The sequence below is a fragment of the Sinocyclocheilus anshuiensis genome, unplaced genomic scaffold (assembly GCF_001515605.1).
Source record: "Sinocyclocheilus anshuiensis isolate Anshui unplaced genomic scaffold, SAMN03320099.WGS_v1.1 scaffold277, whole genome shotgun sequence".
In the NCBI taxonomy this organism is placed as follows: domain Eukaryota; kingdom Metazoa; phylum Chordata; class Actinopteri; order Cypriniformes; family Cyprinidae; genus Sinocyclocheilus; species Sinocyclocheilus anshuiensis.
In genome coordinates, this window is record NW_015536463.1 from 725,627 (window position 1) to 748,394 (window position 22,768).

General features: G+C 36.8%; 1 protein-coding gene across 1 annotated transcript in view; it reads left to right on the forward strand.

The window, feature by feature from the left end:
- The first annotated feature begins 507 nt into the window (after nucleotides 1-507).
- LOC107684760 (contactin-associated protein-like 5) overlaps nucleotides 508-22,768 on the forward strand; it is a 76,034-nt gene continuing 53,773 nt past the window's right edge. The window contains exons 1-3 of the mRNA XM_016481152.1: nucleotides 508-771; nucleotides 18,798-18,908; nucleotides 20,094-20,287. Of these exons, the coding sequence (XP_016336638.1) occupies nucleotides 690-771; nucleotides 18,798-18,908; nucleotides 20,094-20,287 (387 nt within the window). The 5' untranslated portion in view covers nucleotides 508-689. The remainder of the gene's footprint in view (nucleotides 772-18,797; nucleotides 18,909-20,093; nucleotides 20,288-22,768) is intronic.

Consider the following 22,768-nt stretch of genomic DNA (forward strand, 5'->3'; position numbering starts at 1 on the left):
AAGATAGTTAGACCTTAAGTTGTCTTATCTGGTCTTTTGTAAATAATTGGATAAAAGCATCTGCTAAATAAATAAGTCCAAATGTGGATGTCTAGCCATGTGGTTAGCTGGTCCTTTATACCATCTCAACCAGCTGTTTAATATCAGCTTAAAATGTTCAAGCTGGAACATGATTGCTTGTCAGCCAGCTAATCGCACCAACAAATAACCAGCTTTTACCATCTTAGACCAGCTGTAAACCAGCTACTATGTTCTTAAACATCAACAGGCAGTGTCCTGGTGGAGCTGTCCATGGTGCTGAAAGCGTGTCGGCTCACAATCCACTGATGAAATTACTATGCCCTGATGAATATACAGTTTTCCACATCGTTCGCCTCTGTTCCTCCAAAACAAATGTATATGTCATATGGGACTGGCTTCTGATGCATTTGGAGCTCAACCAGTGTTTGTTTTGGAAAAGGAGGGAGCGCGGTGTGTAAGTGTGCGCGTTAGAGGGATGATGATGACGGCGTTTGGGGAGCTGTGGGTGTCTTTAAGAGCTTCTTTCTGCTGCTTGCTGGTGTCAGGATAGAGAGGCACGAGCCACTGAAATACTCACGAGAACAGTGAGACGCGCGAATCGTATTGGAAATACATTAATTGTTTTAATTCGTATTTAGGATATACTGCCATCGGGAAACCTGGACAACATGCAGTTGCCAAAGTCACAGGCTTTTGCTGTCAGCTTGACGCTGCTCTCCGTTCTCAGCTCGGCAATGTGCGCCAGTCACTGTAAGTACCTGCAGTGCCGTTTAACGTTGTATTAAAAGTTGACTTGTGTTTTATTTAGATGCGCTTTTATTAGACCCATTGGTTTCATACAGATTCTAAACACTCTGAAATCAGTTCAGTTATTGAAAGAGTGCAGGGGATTTAAAGACGATTCCTGCTAATGTAAACTTTAACTGGATCTGATGAACCCGTATCAATGTACAATGAATGACTGGTGCATATCGCGTATCACGATGCGACTTCTCATAAGCATCTGCTGAAAGATAGTGGAGCAGGTGTGAGAGATTTAACATTTCATATTCGATCGCTATATCACGGAAATTGAGGCGTAATAAGCAGTTATTGAGGCTAATATGCTTTCTCGACTAAATGTGTAGAGGAGACAGGGCGTTGTTGTAACATTTTGTTTCAACGTCTGTTAACTCGTTTTTTTTGTGTGTGTCTCTTTAAACTTTAATATAATAGTCGCACAAGTGTCTGATACAAAATAGTTTATAGATCTAGGCTATAACTTAACTGTCTAAATTAATAGCAGGTACAGAAAGAGTTGTTAAAATCAATGCAAAGGAATGCCGGACTGTTTGTAACACTAATAATGGAAGGAAGGAAATTAAGTTACTTGTTCAAAATTATGTCATTCCCTATTATCAGCCTCATTTTATTGTAACCATTTTATAGGAAACATTTTAAATCACAAGAGCAAGTAAAATTGTAAACAAATATAGAAAAATGTAAAAAATGTTAGAAAAATAGTTCTAAATACATAAGTGTGTATGTGAGTGTGTTAATCACAAATGTTCATATACTGTCCAATTTTGTTTAGATTTTTGTGCTTCAGGTAAAAGTACATGCAAAAGTGTTACAATCATCCCCATCTGCTCAGAAATATTTCTAGTTATTTTAATGTGTGTGTCATTAAATGTAAAAAAAGAGAACCTGCTGATTCAAATGACACCATTCCTGTCATTTAACATTCATTATGCAATGACATGATCTTGCATTAAAATAAATACCTGCCATGAAATTATTCTTTCTTACCTCAAAATTGTTTTGAAGAGAGTGGTGGTCTTATGATCTGTAGCACATTTCTAATCAGTTAAACTGATGGCGTTGCCCTCTCTCTGGTCTCCTCAATGTTATTTTAATGTTGTATAGTTATTTGTGCCAAAAAGTCTGATTTAAGCTTTTAATTTCTATTGTCATTCCAACACACTTCATCATCTTTTCATTACTGCCATTGATTGTCATTTCTCTGTATGACGCTTGTGTGTCTAAAGCATTCTTAGTCGGGTGCCTTCTCAGCTATAATTGTGTGAATCAGGGGAGCACAGTACATTTTCGCCCTGCATTTTCTGTATTATTGAGATGAGAAACACTATGCAACAGGAAGTATCTGTAGGTTTCAGTGGATATCTGTCATTTTTATGTGTTCCGAGTCAGTTTGCATCGTTACGTGATACGAAACAAAAACTTTCTTAGGCATTTATGGTTGTGCTCTGCATGAGATGTGCTTTGTGGATCGAGATCAGATGAAGTGAATCCTCACTGAGGACATGCAAAAAGATATTCTCATATTTACCACAGGGGTACCAGAATAAAGCTGGAGATCCATCATGCCCTTGTCATCTGTGTCAGGTAACAGAGATAATGGTTGCTTCTGTCTCTCTCTCAGGAGCCTCTGGCTCTGCTCTCAAAGAGGGATAACAAGGGGATGTCCTTTCAGATCTGGTGTCCCTGGAAGAACAACTACATCCCGTTAACTGTGACCACTGGGACAGTGGAGGGTTCCAACATGACACAAGATGAAAGCCTTGTTTCCACTGGCTAGGGCAAACAGTTAGTCAGGTCCCAGGGGCTCAAGTGTTTTCCGTCTGTGGACTTGATTGTATTAAAAATGTCCAGCACTCTTTACTCTGTAAATAAATAAAAGTAGAGATGTAGAATGATTGATCCAAGTCATAGAGAATTGTTGATTTACTGTAAAGCATGTTTCTGAATATGTGAGAGACTTGCATGCATATTTAAGATATCTCGGCATCTCTAGAACGTACTGTGCTGAATTTCACACCACCTGGACAGTTAGTGAGAAGAATAGTCAAATAACCCCTTCAAGGACAGTGAAACCAGACATTGACATTGCAGCACTGGCTGCCATGTATTGGCTTTTACTCTCTTAAAAATAAGTGGACGATGAAGATTCTTTGATTGATGTCTTATAATCATTTCTTGGTTCCCAAAATAACCTTTCCAGAAAGGGTCCATAAAAATCTTAGTGTGGCAAACCTTTTCACCTTTTCACTTTTGTGCAATAGAAAGCTTACATACACTATTAAAAATAAAGGTTCTATTTTAAATACCCCAAAGATTCCCAGTCAGTTCAGTAAACTGTTCTTAAAAAACTTTGTGTGAAAGTGCCATGTGCCATGGAAAGGTTCTATGGATGTTCTTTGGAGCCATAGAGATCAAGCGCCTGTATTTTTAAGATTTTTAACTTCTTCATGTATCTACTCTATACAGTAGTCAACATTTGAAGTGGATCAAAACTTTTCTTCAAAATTATCCTAAAACCTAAAACCAAAATGTGTTATTGTCTTAGAAAAACTTTGATCCACTTCAAATGTTGACTACTGTACACCCTATCAAATAATCAATTTATTTTTAAAGGTGTATTCCGGGTTGAAATGTATTATATCTGTGATATTTCATTAAAGTCTCAATGAAATAGTGACAGATTTATTTTTCAGTATTTTGATTATCAAGTGAAATAGATGATTGAAAGAGAAAAAATTAAGCTGGTGACTTGGTTCTATTCATCGTTTGTTGATTGGATGGAGGCAGAAGGGGTGGAGTTTAAAGGGATTCAGTGAATGGAGAAGTTTGGCATACATCACCATAAAGAAGATAGAGTTATGACATTTTGATGACAGATTTAATATTTTTTTTTAAATATGCTTAGATCAATTGTTCATGAATTTTCACTTAATGCAGAGAGTTAAAGTGTGTATGCTGTTGTTTTTGTAAGACTGAATATAGACGGAATCATACTGCTTTGTCAATCAATCCATCTATAATTGCCTGAAGCTAAAAGTTCTTCCAGATTTCTGTCTTTGAAGTTTAACTTCAAGTTTGAAGTGCAAAACGTGTGCATTGACCCAAACAGGACACCGATATTTATTCAGTTTGAACGCATGTCAGAGTGCTGTTGTGGAACAGGAGGACTGATTTAACATTCTAAATACAACTACCCTCTCAGTGGGGGAGAGTGGAGCCTTGTCGGGCTTTAGCATGATAGAGTCATTTATTTCAACTTTCTTATGAGGTCAAACGCGGGAGGCTTTTTAAGGGAGCTCTCCTGTGGAGCTGACCAGATTTCCTGTGGGCATCTAGGGGGAGGGAATCTTTAGACGATTTTTTTTTTCTGTTTGCAGTATAATAGTTTGGCACTAAAGTTACAGTAGATGACGAGACATGGCCAATTCACATTTTCTTTCAAATATTAATGCACCGCCAACTTGCTTCTGTTTTAATGTTCATGAAAAATGAATAATTTGCACTGCAACACCTTGGAAAGTGATAAAAGGGAAAATGGAGAGAATGCCATTAAGACTATAGTGCATAATATAAATCGCCTTGAAAGGCTAGAGGCAGTGAAGAGCATTGACAGTGTTATCCATATTGTTAACTTGACTTCATCTCCATGCTGATTTATGCTGTGTGGGCGTCAGAGCATGAAAATATTGATTAATCAAGGCTTTATTCAGCCTAAATCACTGCATCCCCTGCCTCACATCTGCAGAGGGAGATACATGGAACAGAATGAAACAGATTTAGCTGAATTTCTGATGCTGACAAACTAGGTCTGACAAATGTTTTGCACTGCAGGTTAGTGGATAGTCAGCAGATTCTGTGGATATTCTGTTTACAGTCTTATGAAGACACATTTTCATTAACCTGGGTTTGTCCTGAAATGCTGACATTGACACACATGTGCTCTGTCTGCAATTATCGTCTGATCTTAGACAATAACAACAGCCTTATTGGTTCTCCTACGCCTAAACCATAGAGTAGATTATTGTAGACCGCCTTATTGTAGATCATGCATCTTTTATCTATCACTGATCTGAGATAAGCTGTATCCGGTGGAGCTATGACCTCTTAGGCGTTAGACGTTCAGCCAGTTATATAAGAGTCGGTGTAAAACGTATGCTGTCTCATTCACTCATTTGTTATGATTAGAAGAGCAACATTTTTGGATCATGAATCTTTTCAATACGCATGGCTTTTTTGGTAGAAGAATTAATTGCTCTTGCAGATATTACAATTCAGTTGCAGTTACTAGCACACATATGGCTCTAGTTTTGTTCTCTGTGTAATAATCCATCATGCTGTTCCTCTACCTCTTCTTCCCTCAGTGTAAACACACATAAATATATAACAGATAGTTTCTCGGGAGTTAGATCAGAGCCTGCTCTCTTGTTCTTTTTAAAGTGTGGCTCATGAGAGACAAAATTATTTATTAGTTTTTTCCCCCCACAAATGTTTACAGCATTAGTAAGTTAAACAATATGTTAAATAAATTTAAATTCATGCCATGAAAGAAAAAGAAGGTCAAATGTTATTTTATATTTTTATTCTTAGATTTAATCAAGTTGAATTAATTGAGGCCATAGTGCAAAATCTTACTTAAATGTAAAGTTTGAAATAGCTACTTTAATATGATAGAAACACTTTTAGAGTGATGCTTTGAAAATTGTGTGAATTGTCAGTTTGAGATGAGCACAAACAAGGAACTAGAACACAACTGTGGCCTTTCATTACTTGTTTGCTTTCATCTGATACCTTTTGATGATAGAATCTGGAAAATGATCAGTCCTAAATGAATGAGGCTTTTGCACACAGGCTTTACTCGAGCTATTGGTAGGATGACTCTATTGCTGGTCTAGTTTCATTTATTTGAAAATAATTTATGAGGAATGCACATTAAATGGTGGTTTGCATTGCTTTACATCTTGCGTTCTCTATTCTTTCATCCATTATTTGTCTCTAGTGAGCTCTCAGTATTAATTATGTATCTCAAATCTTCATGCAGTCTCCACTCCAATAAATGTTCTTGGATTATATCAACCATGATAATGCATGCAATCAACCTTCCTTCATATGCATTCAATATTCCTCTCCACTTAAAACGTGATTCATATGCAGATAAGACATGTAGACATGAGTATGTACTATAACTTGTCAGAGTAAAGTTAGATAGTATTTCATTAGATTTTTGTTTTTCGATTATAGTGCCTCTGCAGCACAGGAAGAATAGAACAGAATGTAATACAACAGTGGCTCCATCTGAATGTTAATCCTGAAGATTTCCTCTGAATATTTTAAACCCCCAACCCCCAAAATAGTGTTGTTTTTTTCCAACCACATACCAGCTTTAATGTTGTTCTTTCTTGAAGCTTAAACTGGTGCTCCCATGTTCCTTTCCATTACATTTTAGTCCATCGGAATACATGTGATACAATTATATTTATGTGTTTGACAGACACTTTTATCCAAATTGGCTCACATTCAAGGTATGCACACCAACATTCACATGGAAGCACACCAACAGTACACATTTTTGATGTCTTTGATCTTTGATTTTATATACTACCGTTCATATAATTTCTTTCTGTGATGGCAAAGCTGAATTTTCAGCAGTCATTACTCCAGTCTTAAGTACCACATGATCCTTCAGAGATTATTCTGATTTGCTGATTCGGGGCTTAAGAAACATTTCCTATGTTAAAACAGTTGTGTTGCCTTTTGTGTGTGTGTGTGTGGAAACCATAATACCTTTTTTTCAGGATTCTTGGATAAATATAAAGTTCAAAAGAACAGCATTTAAGTAGAAACCTTTTGAATTTTAAATGCCTTTTATTGACACAAAATGTAATACATCCTTGCAGAATAGAAGTATTCATTTAAAAAATAATAATTAAAACTTACCTCAGATTTTTTAACAGCAGTGTATGTAATTAATTGTATATTATTATATTCACTTTAAGTGATTGTTTTGAAGTGTGATATAAATACGTGTATTGTAACTCCATGTGGGTGTTTGGAGAGAGAGATGCTGTTGTTTTAAACACTATGCTTATGCAATATCTAAAGTATTTAGCATATGACACTTCAGTGCTGCTCTCTCTTGATCTCTTTCACTGCACCAAATGCCCAGTGGGAAGATTTTCAAAATACTTTTTTTTTTTCCAGTTTCACTTCATGAACCTGATGAGGGTGTTAAAAAATAGGGAGGGAGTTTTATCCTAACACCACATCAAAGAACGTTCTCCTTAGTGTTAAGATTACCAAAACATCCTTTGAAACTTTGGAACTTTTTTGAAAAGAGCATCCCATGTCCCATTCCAAATTATTTAACCTCTCCCTGTTAAAACCTCACTCCATCCTGGAATCCACAGTATATGTTACTCTGAAGTTCTTAAACTGTGATATGGTAGCATTAGCATGTCCCTTGAAGGCTCTCACTGAAACACAGAGATTGAAAGCAAAGCATCAGCAAAAGTAAAACATACTTTTCATGCATTTCTTATCCCATCATGATCCAAATGCTGGCCAACCTTGTGACATTTCCATGAGCCAGATGGGGGGGCAAAGCATGTGCCCTACCATCTGGGCTGATGGGATGGAAGCAGCCCAACTGTCATTGTCCTGTAACAGCAGACACGGTTCTCCTGATGTGATATTAACCAGAAGCTCACAGGACAATAACCTCAGGCATTTCCTCACTCTGTCCAACATAACAGGTTAACGATGGTCTAGCCCCGGGACTGGTGTCAAGACTCACTATTTCAGACTAGAAAATGTAGAAATCAATGCCAAATGTGGAATTAAGTCACTTAGCCATTGACCAACACTGTCTAAATAACATTCAAATAAAAATATGATATATAGGTCCATCAGCCACTTCTTCAAAAATGGTCAGGTTGGCATTGTGTGGCGTTGGTGACATTTTTACTACAGATTTTTAGCGTCATGATCTTTGGTCAGTGGTTCATGTCTCTTCTACATGCTGCTCTGTATCTCTTCTTTTCTTCCTTGCGGTATGATGCTTGATGTTGCCTTCTAGCTGTTATTTTCATTCCTAGGTTTTCATGCTCAGTGTTTATTGCAGAAAAAGGCTGATCTTGCCATCAAAAAAGGTTCATGCTTCATAACAGAAGACTGTATTGAAATCTGTCCCGTATCCTTGAGCTACTTGATCTTTCTGTGTTGCTAGCCTCCTCATTCCATTCATTTCTCTTCAGAGCATCTTTAGAAGCATGTCAGTATACTCATTTAATCTCATACGCCAAATCCATCAGCTCCGTTTCAAAAATCCATCTGTTCAACATCCATTTCATCATGTTCTGCATTATAACGGAGTTATGATTTCTAATCATCTTTTGTCTTAGATTCTAAACACAGCACACCTACCTGAGACATCTGATTTTGTTCTGGCACAGGTAGAGGCGAGAAGCAGAAATCTTTTTGCTGGGAGACAGAAAGCACTTTGTTGGCATTATTGAGTCGGATCTCTTTGTAGAGCAATGTTTGTTTTGGTGAAGTGCAGGCTGCCTAATTAGGGACCGAGTGATGCCAATCTCCCGTACAGCTCCGCGCATGTAGAGGCCACGAAATAACAGCTGTTCAAAAGCTATTAGGAGGAAATGCTGACCAATAATGCTGAAAAATGATAGCTGGCAGAGTAGCCAACACGAAACACGTCTCGCAGCCGAGGAAAGTGGGGAAAATGACAAGAGACATTCATCAAAATCTATTCAAGTTACAAAAATACCATGTTTTAATCTATTTAGCAATGTTGGTCATTATGTTCATCTACAACAAAAAATATGGCCCATCTGACAAGCCGAGAAAGTCCAATCGAAGACATTTAATTTAGTAATGAATTATCCTGAGATTATCACAGTAAGGCCAGGCATATTCAGAGGCATCAGGCCTATTCAAACTGATGCACCCCCACAGATTTTTGATCCAAATGGATTTCAAATGCAACTTCCAAAAGACAAAAAATAAATATTTTCACATTTGATAATTAAGTTCCACAATTATTGTAGGTGCAAAATTAATAGTGACCCAAAGATGTTGCCTTTTGGTGAATTTGGCAGTTTTGAAACCAAAATATGTAATTTAGCTTATGTGTTTCATGCAGAGATTTTTTGTGTGGGTAGTTGGGGGAATCTATCCAAAATGTTACAAAACATAACATAATCTATTGAAATATGTATTATATATCCATTTAAATGTCACACTTGGGAATCTGTGCTGCAGGTGAGACACATTAAAAACTACAGAGAACGCTCTCTGATTTACAAAATGTGTTTCCAAATGCAGAGATAAGGTGCACTGGTGCAGTTTAGCCTTGCGATGTCCAATGCTAAGGGCTTAAATTCATTTGTTTTTATAAGCTACTGAGTATGTCAAAGACTGAACTGATGCATGTTCTTTATATCCGGAATAGCAGCAATAAAGATGGTAATGTATGTTCTTAATTCAGTTCATAATTCAAAGTATATAATTGGATCTGAAGACATTGCAGTAAGTATTACGGTAAAAGGTTAGGTTACTTTATTTTAAGGTGTCATTCATTGTTACAGTGTAATTATACATTTAAGTACTGAGTATTATTAATTAACTACATGCACTCACTATATGGTTAGGGTTAGGGTTAGGATTACGGTTTGACTTAGGGTTACTTGCATGTAATTATGCATAATTTATTGTTATTATAATAGTAAGTACATGTAACATGTAACAAGGACACGGTAAAATAAAGTGTTACGAGAAGTTAAAATAGTTATATTCATTTGGGGTTGGGTTTTTCTCATGAATCACAAAAAAGTCATCTTGCATCTATGCATTCCTAGAGGAAAATGCAGGACGATCACTAGCAGTCAAGTTCAGTTCATTATAAAAATGTGTATTATATCAGGATTTGAATCCAACCCCCATGCACACTTTAAAATTACAGTTCTAGACTATCATGACTCACAGACTCAGGCAGAAGTGCCAGATCTGTCACTGAAGCCCCCTCAAAAAAAGTAGGTGCATGATGCCCCTGGGCATATTCCATAGAAAACAATTATTCATTGTCTTATGAAGTTCTCTTTATATCCAATTACAGATGAAAAATTGCACAAAATATGTTAAAAATCTTTTATTATCTTTTTGTTACATATTGTAATGTACATGGGGGTTTGGGGAGCGTTCAACCTATCCATGTATGTTAAAAAATCCTCTCATGTGTAAAATACTGGGTCAGTCTGGCTGCCTTTAATTATGAGAAGTGGTGCACTCAGGGTGTAACATGCTGTTTTACATCCTTTGCTTGAGTCTCATCAACAGCTTGGGTGATGCTAAAAATTAACTTGGCTAGGTTTCCTGGTGGGTGACCTTCTCTCGATCAATTTAGCAGTTGTCTTGGCAATGGGGCCCCTATAGTTTTCTGGCAAATATGCACAGAATTAGCATGAACCTCTTTTATTTTAAGTGGAGATGGCTGTATGACTGGCTACCAGGTTTTTTCACATAATATGCAGTGCATTGAGCTCTTTGGGCTGTGCTGTGTCAGTGTCTTGCTGATATGATTTTTTTCTTTTAGCTGTATATTAAAAGGATGATTAAAGGAAAAAGCTGAAGAGCATAATGGATAGCAGCTATCATTGACTTTGAAAGAAGGGTTAATGTTTCATAGGCCTGGGTACACTTTCTACTTAAAATCATTGGAGAGAATAACGTATCAAGGCATTGAGTGATGTTCCTATTAGGCTTCATGATGCATATCTGTCACAGAAAGAATTCCTTCCCAATCTGCATGAGAAGGTCAGGTTCTCATATGGTTTGTCTTTGGAACAGTATTCTCATGCTAAGTGCTGGGCCAGCAAATCCTGTATGCATGCAGAGCTATTGCTTTAGGACATTACTCACGTTTTCAAAGAGTGACCACACACACCACTAATGACAGTCTCTACACTACTGCTGAAAACAAAAACATCTTAGAGCAGTTTGGGCCTGTTTTAGATGGGCGACACTGTTCTCTTTCTGGCACAAGCTTGCACAAGCTCTTACTGGAATAAGACAATGTCTATTACTGGCACTGGCTGGTTAGGCTGGCTATTGCTGCAGGTAGACCATCTCAAACTGTGTAGCCTTGCCAAAACCAGCACGAAAGTGGCCAAAACATAAGGCCCTCAATGCCTTTTCACTTCTAGAATGAGAGAGACCGGTTTCATCCAATAAAAAATAAAAATAAATAAATCTGACTAACCAATGAGATTTTGGTCACATTTCCCAAGCCACTGCCACTGCATAATCCACCTTGTTGGTGGCACTAAAGCTATTTGCTGACACCAGCAGTGGAGTCCTTCCCTGGTCATTGTGGAAAGTCTGCTAATAATATATGTGCATATAAAATTGATCCTTATAAAGATATTCCTGCAGTGGTGCTCTTTTACTCGTATAATGCACAAACACAAACACACACACACACACACACACACACACACACAAATATGTTTCTCAAAATACAAACGTACTTTTCCCTGCATTTTGTGGACATTCATTTTGAATTATCTTTGTAATATGCTGATATACCTCCTGTATTTTATATGATTCTACTTGGTGTTTTTTGCTATGTTCATTATTTATTTATATGACTATATAATGGGATCTCAGTTATATTTGACAGTTCATTTCGACTACACTTGTAAAATGTACACTACTCTTCAAAAGTTTGGGTTGATAAGATTTTTAAAATGGTTTTGCAGGAAGTCCCTTATGGTTATTTTATGAAATTTTATTATAATTTCAAATAATTGTTTTCTATTTTAATATATTTAAAATGTAATGTATTTCTCTGATGGAAAGCTCAATTTTCAGTAGCCATTACTCAAGTCTTCAGTGTCAGAAATCATTCGAATATGTTGATTTGGTGGAAATTTCTTCTTCTTCTTCTTCGTGTTAAAACATTGTGCTGCTTAATATTTTTGATTACTTTTTTTCAGGATTCTTTGATGAACATGAAGTTTATAAGAACAGCTTTTATTTAAATGAGACATCTTTTGTAACATTATGATTTAACTGTCACTTTTGATCAATTTAATCCATACTTGTGTTACGTCCTGTGTTTTCTAAAGAAAAATATGAATTTCTTAAAAATAAATAAATAAATCTTACTGACCCCAAACCTTTGAACTGCAGTACTAGTAACCAAACTGGTTTGTAAACAATTTAGCTAATCTATTCTGTATTAGTCCACTATTCGAATGTGCTTTTCTTTTAATCTGCTGTTTGATAGTATAGGTAGATTTGGCTCATATAATCTCAATGATAGCAATGGCTGAGAGACAGTACTGGAGCTGATAGCTTTATATTGTTCAACCTACATTTCAACCTGCTGAGACTGTAGAAAAAAACACTGAGCTCAGATAGTCTGCCAGTATAGCTTTCTCTAATCAGCTCACCTGACAGCAGTGCAAGTCTCAGTTGTAGGCTACCCTAGAACTAAACAAGCATTCAGTATTATTGGGAACCGAATACTGTCTATCATTTTTTAAAGCCTCAACAAATTAGCATTTTTAGCCATAGCACTTTGCACTGACCTCTTGAATACATTAAAGGTCAAAAGACATTTAGATGCAGTCAGACACTTTATGACATGCTGGCAACCACAAGTGTCCTCGTTAATCTGCTGACAATTGTGAAATATAATTAATGCAGCCAGCATCTGTTTGGGCTGCAGTCTGTGACAGTGGGAGTCGATGATGTTAAAGATGGATGGCTCGCTCTAGACCGATGCTGATAGAATCAGATATTGAGAGCTTTCATTTCCCACCAAGTGTAGGAGTGAGAAAGCTATTTATGCTTATCATTGAGAACAGGATAATACAATTACATTGATACCAAATACATATTATCATCGAGGGCCTGTTTTTGACAATTAATCTTTTGCTAACACGACGACACAGACTGCAGAACAAAAACAAAAGCCACTTGATCTAAATGAAACTGGTTATTCTATGAGAAGAGAAATGAGAAATGAGAGCAAAGTTCAGGAGAGACACTGAATTACCAGCTAACATGTAAAACTAAGCAAAACTGCTAACTGACAGAGCCTCGTTTGAATTACAGTGTGTGCAATTCACTTGTACCATGTTCACGTGAAATTTGGAAGTCAATGTGTTTTTTTCTGGTTTTAACATAAACACACAAGCATTCAAGACATGCACACACTGAATAAACCGTCAGAATGTTGTTAAAGGTGTTCACATGTTGAGCAAAGTATAATATGTAATATGGAAAATTCTTGGAGTAAACCATGATTAGCATACAGATTTTGTCCATATTTTGTTTATTTAATGTATTCATGTCTGTTTGCATTCAGAAGTCAAAAACAAAGAGAAACCGCACAGAGATATTTTCTAATAACAATCTACGATATAGCACTCACCTCAACGGTGATCTTTTTTCTCTGTCTCTCTCATATGTTAAGTTAGAAAGTCTGAGTCATTCTATTGAACAAGTACATTTGTATGGTTTGAGGAAATAAACAGATACACAAACTGATTCACTGATTTGACTCACTGTACTATCGTTTGGGTTTGGTTACATCAATTAGGGCGTTTTGTTTTATTTGGAAGCGTGTAAAATTACTTTATTTGAATGCATGCTCAAACAAAGTGTGGTGATGTAATATGAATTACATTTCTCACAGCTAATAAGACTTTTTAATTATGATGTAGATCGAAATGAGAGGAATAGAGATCATAGTCAGGAAGAATGAATGGGTTAAATCATAAAGGGCTTGAATGGCGCTGTTAGAGCGTGTGACAGTGTGATCAGTATAATCCCTGAGGAGCTCTGATGTATTACGGCTGATATGTAATAGACACACCAGGAGAATAAGACACTCAGATGTATGAAAACAGCTTGATCCTCTTCATTTGGCTGTTAAATCAGTATTACAGGCATCTGTTCACATACATGATATGAGTGCAGTCAAGTCAGGTCACGCAGAGGGTTTTTGCAGCAATATGGAATGATATTTTACCTCATCTGCACTCAAACCTTGTTTCTTCATTGAGCTGGAAACATTGTTCAGCTCCCTCCAGCCTGTCGTGGACACCGTTTGAAACCGAATGGATTCCCTAAATGAACACAGCTCTCGACTCGCAGATGGCTGGAATGCAGTGATTATTGTAATCGCTTGGTGGCCGGTTTTCACTGTGTCCTCGCTTGCTCTACAGCAGATTAGAGGTTCTTGCTGTGCACTGGCGTGGAGACGTGGAACAATGGGGAGAGAGTCGGAGTCCAAGCAGATCTGCTCCCCAGCCTTACCCGGATCAGTGGCCTGTGAGTGCTGACACGCTCAGATCGCTGTACTCGTAATCTGCCACTCCACGCTGGAGGCACAGTAATCCTAAACGCAGCTCAATGAGCGCACAGGGAGAGCCGGCGCTGCCACAGGCTTTCTCTAAAAGGTCTCGTAAGTTTGTGCAGTTTTGATTCCTTTCCTTTCATCAAAAGATTCAGATTAGGTCAATAATTTCCACTAAATTCCAGATCGACATGGATCAGCATGAGTGTCTCTGAGTTTTATGTAAATGACACTGATACTAGTGAGTTTTGGAGAGCGCTCTCAACACATTAATGAATTCCCTTACATGTCCAGTAAAAAAAGAAGCAACTTTGGCATTACTATGCAGGATTTTCTTTGTCATCAAATCTTTCCATTTTGCGTATGCCATATTGATGCTTACTCCCATTTTTTGTCTCTGTCGGTCTTCTGGCTTCTGGCTTCTGGCTTCTTCGGTCGTACAGGTACTGATTCTGTCATTGTCTCCTCTGGTAAAGCATGAGATTAAGTGTGTTCTATTGATTAATTTTTTGTTCTTTGCATCATCAAACGACACAAACACTACTGTATCTGCAGACCATGGAAAAAGAAGTAGGCTTACAATTAAAGGGATAGTTCACCCAAAAATAAAAATTCTGTCATTAATTACTCACCCTCATGTTGTTCCAAGCCCGTAAGACCTTTGTTCATCTTCAGAACACACATGAAGATAATTTTGATGAAATCCGAGAGCTTTCTGACCCTGCATAGACAGCAACACAACTACCACGTTCAAGGCCCAGAAACGTAGAAAGGACATCGTCAAAGGGGTCATGAACTGCCTTTGTTTTTATTTTGTACTGTTCTCTGAGGTCTACTTATAATGTTATCAAGATTTATACATCATTTAGACGTAATAGGCTATTTTCTGTCCTGTTTTTAACCCTCCTCATCAGAACGCTCTGTTTGAATAGGCGTGGCAGGAAGTAAATGCTCAGTGCTATGATTGGCTAATAGTTGTGTATGCTTGATAGCGTACATTCCTCATAGATGGACGCTGCTGTGATTTAGGTTAAAAATGCATAAATAACTCAATACATATCAAACAATCTGTAAGAAGAGACAATGCAATAGTGACCACGTAATGAAAACAGTTACTCAGACTTGTGTGTTGATACATTATTGTCGGATCCAGTATAGTCGGCACAGCATCATCTTTTAGTTTCAATCTTTTTGAATTGTGAATTGTGCCTTGTTTGTAAACGAATCCGCAATAAAATTAAGTGAACAAAGGACAGAGTTCTTACTGACGCAATCTGGATCTTCATTAAAAATAAAGTTAATTCACTCTTTCCTAATGCTGGGATCAGAAGGAAGGCAAGGCTAACACTGTTTTTCCACAACTTGACACTGCACAGCATCTTATTGTCTTCAGAGCCATCTTTATTGTTTAGTTTCTGCATAGACCTGTTTGTTTGCCTCTCTCGTAAAGACTACATGCGCGAAACGGTGGGCGGGGCTAAACAGGCAGGCAATGTAGAGGGTGGTGCTTATCCACACTATTACATCACAGATTAGAACATTCCAAAAGCTGTCATTTTTGCAGACTACCTTTAAAATAAGCTGTTTTTACACTAACAACAAAGTTTTGAGCTCTGAAACTTACAGGATGTAAACTTACAACTTACTGCTGGTGATTTATAGTACAATGACAATGACCAACAATTCGACGCATGCGTGTGTTGCTGCTGACGTAAAACATGTTGAACACGCTGCGCATTGTTTACAAGCAGAAGAATGCACATGCATGCATCATGGTACTCTCATGAATGGCGGTGGATGGTGACGCGAAGGAGAAGAATTGTTGAATAAAATAGTTATTTTTGTTTTCTTTGCACACAAAAAGTATTCTTGTAGCTTCGTAAAATTACTGTTAAACCACTGATGTCACATGGACAATTTTAACAATGTCCTTACTACATTTCTGGGCCTTGGAACATTTCAGTTGCGTTGCTGTCTATGCAGGGTCAGAAAGCTTTCGAATTTCATTAAAAATATCTTCATTTGTGTTCTGAAAGTGAACAAAGGTCTTATGGGTTTGGAACGATATGAGGGTGAGTGATGACAGAATTAATGACAGAATTTTCATTTTGGGTGAACCCTTTAAGCATACTTTTAAAAAGAGTACATATTATAGAAATAATATACTTAAGTGCAATTAAGTAAAAACACCCTACTGTTAAAATTATAATCAAGTACTTAATTATAAGTGCTTCTTTAAAGCATAACAAAAGATTACTAATTACATTTAAAGTTATTTAAGTACATTTTAAATAATTTAAAGTAAAACTTTTCATTTGGCTTTTTAAAAATGTATGGGAGTGTGTTAAGAAACAGTCATGAAAGTTTATTCTCTTCAGGTACACTTTTTATTTTTATTGAGGCTGTTTATTTCATTAATATATTATCTGCAAGCACAGTTTTTAAGTGCACTACAATTAAACATTCAATACAGTTAAGCACAATTCTTTTTCAAAGGGTGAGGTGTGAGGATTTTCTCTGATGTTTAGTCAAACACAACAGCTCACGGCATTTCAACATGGCAAAACACATCGAGGGGGGTGACCTGCACCATACAAAATTAAAACCCTTCTTATAGAAAACTATTATAAGTAAAGTCTTTCTCATGTGAGTGTACACCATTCCGATCACTCTTCACAATAGAACAATTTGTTTCTTAATGTGTAAAACTTTTTTAATTAGCACCAAATTAACTGAATGCACCTTTATTGCTTACTGTGTACAGAGACTATAATCTTTATTTCTAATAAATGCCAAATACATTTTTTCTCCTGTTAAATGTCAGTGTCGTGCCAACATCATCTGGCAAAATTACTCAAAACCCAAATTCCCATAAATGGATGAACATTCATTACTTTCATCTGAGGAATTCATGCAAATTCAGATTTGAAGGGTCTGGTTGAATAAGAGCTTTTCATTTCGTAATTATTAACGTTTCATGGTAGCCTTCACGAAAGCGGTTTTGTTGTCTGCTTTTGTTGGTCTCATCACTGCGAATCTGCAAAGATCAAGAGAGCTTGAACATAAAAATATGATGAAAAGATTCAGACACTGCAGTGACTTCATATATGTATGAAGGTCAAAAGTGGTTAGCGCTTAGCAGGAGGCTAATAGCTGAACATATGTCATCTAAATTTAAAAGGAGGGGTTATCTGGAGCATGTAGCATTTGTCTGTGATGCTTTCAGTGATTGAAATACTTCAGATCATTCATATGCAGAATGTATAGATCAGCCCCTGTGAACTTACAACTGATGACTATAATTTCATGATGTTCATAACTATCAATTTATTTAAGTGCCCTTTTAAGCCTTTGACTCTCGCTTGTAACATTGGACGGCAAGCATAAAGTACGCCAGAATTTTTTTAAAATGGAAATGTCTTTGTGGAATGTAACACCGGGGTAGGGAGCTGACCGAGAAATCCCATGTGTAATTATTGATATTCACTTACCCTTTCATATCTCTTCCTGCCTCAAGGCCTTTGCTTGCAATGCAAAGTAATTCACATCATTTGGGGAGCTGTAATGAAAACCGCAGTGAAGGAAGCTGAGCATCTCTAGCAGACACCCAAGAGAAGGTTCAAGAAGAGTTTGTCCACATGCTAATTAAATTCATTCAGATTTTAACTCATTGATTAAAAACATGCGGTTGTCTTTAGTTCAGAATGGCACATGTGGTGTTTAATAGTAGGTTTTGAAGTTATTATGCCCTGAAGCCATTGGAGGTCTTATTGAGGACACTTCATGTGGGACATTAGTTCGACAGCGACAAGTTTCATTGACCTTGCAAAATAATGTTTATTTTTATGGGCAAGATTTTTACTAAATGTTTTTGGAAATTTCTAGATTAATGTGTATTTGTGATGAATTTTGTAAAATAGAATTTGTTTCACGGTATGTAAATGATTACATGATAATATAGCACATAACCTTTTCCATCAAACAGTAAAGTCAAGACCCCTACTGTGTTTTAACCCTAATTATGACACTTTTACCAAAGTACAGCGGTATATTTTGCTGTTACCATAGAGATAACCTTCAGCAGTTGCTTTCTTGACCCAGAAACCTGTTTTTCTCTCCATCTCATTTTTAAGCTTCTGACCATGAAGCCATTTTTTTTGTGTATAATTACAAAGATTATACAAGCTCTAAAACATGTAAAACCATGTCAATGCCAAACTTTTATGTGTGCATTTGTTTCATTTTTAATTTTTTGTTTAAAGTTTTTTCTTCAGGTTGTCCTTCAGATCTACATGTAATAGAATGTTGCAATTTCTGAATTTATTAAGAAAAAAGTTCACTTAGTTATTCAAACTCTCAAAATGTTGCAGCTAGGTTTGATATGAACAAAAGGGGTGCATAAAGATGGATTTGCCACACAGTTCCACAATATCAGGATTATTTGAAGGTATCAGTATTAGTGAAGAGATCCATCTCACCTGTCTGATGGAAAATTATCTGAACAGAAAAGGATTCGTCTGAAGGAAATCTGTAAGTAGAGGGGTTTATTTTAACATGAACTAATATGTGTCTGTTTTATATTTGTTGTGTTATCCAGACAGCTGTGATGGATCTCTGGCATCTATTCTGCCTGCAACCTCCTTTCAGAGCTCTTCACATTTCTCAGACAGTCGGGCTGCGTACTTTGCCAAATTAAACAAAAAAGATGGTAAGTTTAAGTTCTCATTTGCATGTTAATTCACTCATATGAGTCAATTAAGAAGACAATGTAAATTACACTTGGGAAATTTAAGCCTTCTTAGTGTTAGCCTTTTATTTATGAGCCCTTGAGTACAGCAACCCTTCCTTGCCTGTAGTGTACATGCTATACTGACTATTTATTAATGTATTTGGGTTTGTCATTCTTTGATATATAAATGCTGGTGAGAATAACAGACTTATTTAAAAATCATTAAAAAAAAACTTTTTAACAGTAGCGTACATGTTCATGTTTTAAGTTTTTTTTTTAATTACAATATTATATACAGTTAAACTATATTTAATGTTTTATTCATTTTTGATCTAATATTATCAAGGTAATGTATCAAGAATATTTTCATAATAATGCATCATCATCAGAATAAACCCTGTGTCTAAACGTTTTGTTTAAAACCATATAAATAAATCATGGGTCAAAGAAAAACTTACAAGATGCAAATCATTAAATATTTACTGCATTCATGTGAATTTAATTCATGCCCAAAATTACAAGAAAGAAAACCATAACTCCAGAAAATTGCAGGTTTGAGACATTATTGAGCTTTCACTCTTGCCCTATCTGTGCATGTCCTCTAAGCTATTTATAGATGTGACCAACCTCTACCGCCTGCATCTGTAACAAACTAAATAATTCCTCTCTCCAGGGGGTCTGTGTAAACGCTGCTTCTTTCAAGTCAGAGGTCCCCAGTTTAAAATTCTGCTCTGATCTGCTCCCGTGGTGTCCGCAGTGCTTGAGTAATGAACCTCTCTGCCTGAGTCAGACCAATTTCTCCATACAGTGAGCTTGAGGATTGTGGAGGCAGAAACGCATTTTTATATGGAGCACATGTGCTGGCAGCCCTCTCTGATCCAAAGTGAACGCTGTACATGTTAAGTGAGGTCAAGAGGTCGACGCTTCTTGGCTTGTTTTGGAGTGGAAGCTGTCTACTGATTGACAGCAGCTCACCCACTGAATACAAAACCAACTGAAAGCCAAATTAAAATGCAGTTTTGATAGTTTCATATAGTTGCTCGAATGAAAGCCAGAGCCAATTTCTTCTCCCATACGTCTTGCTTTTCAGCAAGGACATCGTATGGCACTCAGAATCGAATAATGTTTTGATAAACGTTGACAGAGGTCTTATGGGTTCTCTAGGAGGAGGTGGGTGGAGCCCAGAGTCGACGGACAGGTCGCCCTGGCTGCAAGTTGACCTCCAGGACAGAATGGAGGTGACAGCGGTGGCCACACAAGGCCGTCACGGCAGCACTGATTGGGTCAGCGCCTACATGCTCCTGTACAGTGACACCGGACGTGTGTGGAAGCAGTACATGTTGGAGGACAATGTTGGGGTAGGTGTGCGTATTTTGGTACCATTTCACCCGGCTCATTTTGCAAAAATAACTGTCTGTGCATTATCCCACTTATTACATGGCTGCTTATCTTATAAATAAAGAAATGCAAATGAAATATTGATTTTAGTCTAAATTATTGTATTATGCGAGAGGAAATAGACTGTAGAGTGATATGCGATACAGCAAACTAGCACAGCGATAGGAAATTGACTGTCTGGGGCAATGGTAAATTATACAGTTTAGCAGTCATTATCTAAAATTATTACACGGTGCACTGGAATGCTCAATTCTGATTGGTCAGGCATGGCATTCTGCAATTGAATATTTTTTTGTGTAATGATCGTTAAACTGTATATTTCACCATTGATCCTGACAACCAATTTCCTACAATGTGCTAGTTCAATGCTTCTGGTATCACTCTGCAGTCTCTTTCTTCTCACACAATTGGATCATTTCAGCTCAAATCAGTATTTCACGTCAGTTTATTTATTTATTTGGTAAGTAATAAGTGGGATAATGTACATTCTCCCGTCATTAGCGCAAAATAAACCCCTTTAGGGTGATACAAGAGCCTTTTGCTTTGTGCCGGAGTTCTGATCGCCCTGTTTGGATTCAATTTCCAAAGAGCATATGAAAGTAAGGTCATTATCCTTTCGACAGTCTTCTTTTGTGGCTGAATATTTACTGATTTAATTGATTGCGCATCACCTATGCTGCTGCAGAGGAAAATGACTGTCTTGTTTTGAACATCTTTAGTGCAGCTTATTTCAGTGCGCTGAAAAGTTCTGATCCCATTAACCGAACTCTGAATTCAGTTACTAACATACAAATTGCTGCTAGCAGTTTCTGAGATTCCTGAAATAGATCGTTCTAATGATGTTGAACCTGCCACAGCCTCTCAATCATCGCAGGTGTTTGAAGAGAGCTTGATGCTGAGCCGCCAACGCATCTATTGTCTTTGTCCTCAGGCTTGGCCTCTACACTTATAATGCGTGTAAATGACGGAATTTTAATCGTCCCATATCGCTGCTTTGTAATTATATTCAAACGATGAGACCGCCACTTTATTAAAGATATAATGACATTTTCAAAGTGTGTTTAATGAAAGGAGAAGATTACAGTCGAGTAAGATGTAATTAGCTTTTAATGTGGTGGAAATGTAGAATAAAGTTGATCAGAAGTGTAAAGGTAACACGCTCAGCAGTGTGAAGCGATCTCTGCCTTTTTCAGGTCTGATTTGCTTGGTTTAGTTGAACTACAGACTCATAGTTTTTTTTTTTTACATGAATAATGTCAGGAGTCTCTCTCGGTTTTATTAATATTCCACCAGCACTTTTATTTGATACACAATAGGCTCATTATAAAGCTCTGAATGTTTGACACGATATACAATAAGAAATGGTTTATATTCACTGTCATTCTGGGTCATGCTGTGCTGTCATGCATAAAGGATTGATTTAGTAATCTGTATATAAATGCTTCTGAGGTACCAGTCGATTGGATTTATTTATATTCTGTTTACAAGAAAGTGTCATTCACCAGGTTCAGAAGATTGATCCTTGCCCTTTTACATAAGGATACATCGATTCATCATAGAAAAGAAATTCCCACAATGTAATATAAATGTCATATATATTCCCATATGCGAGGTATTGGAAAATATACAGACATTTTCATCAACTGTAATTAAGATTATGTAAGTTTAGACATCCATGTAGTAGTGAGTTGCACCACCAGTATTTATGGAAACGCAATGATTAGGTTTAAATCTTATGTATTCAGTAAAATCAACATATTTCAAACCAAATGAAATAAATGCTGTTAATTCTTTTGAACTTTCTATTCATCAAAGAATCTTGGGGGAACAGTATCACAGTATCCACAAAAATATTAAGCAGTGCGACAGATTTCAACATTAATATTAGTAATAAATGTTTCTTGAGCAGCTTATTAGCATATTATGAATTCTGAAGAATCATGTAAAATGAAGGACTGGAGTAACGGCTGCTGAAAATTCAGCTTTGCTATTATTTCAAAATGTATAAACAGAAAACAGATACTAATATTTCAGTATTATAGTATTACTGTATTTTTGATCAAACTTATGCAACACTGGTGACCATTTTGAAAGAAGAGACTTCTTATAAAACCATAAAAAAGACTCCAAACTTTTGAACAGTAATATATGTTTGATACTTACGGAGCCCCTAAAGGGACATGGTGGTGGAAAAAAAATTCGGGGTGGGAGGAAATTTTTTTTGCGTTCTCTCGCAAAACTTTTGCGTTCCCTCGAGAAACTTTGCGTTCTCTCGCAAAGATATTTGCGTTCCCTCGCAAAACTTTTGCGTTCTCTTGCAAAGATATTTTGCGTTCCCTCGCAAAACCGGTTTTCGGACAAACGCTTCCTGTTTACTTTACAGCTTGTAAGTTAGTGCTCGTACGTTCATAATGGAGCGGTTCATAGAGTTTTATTTTAAA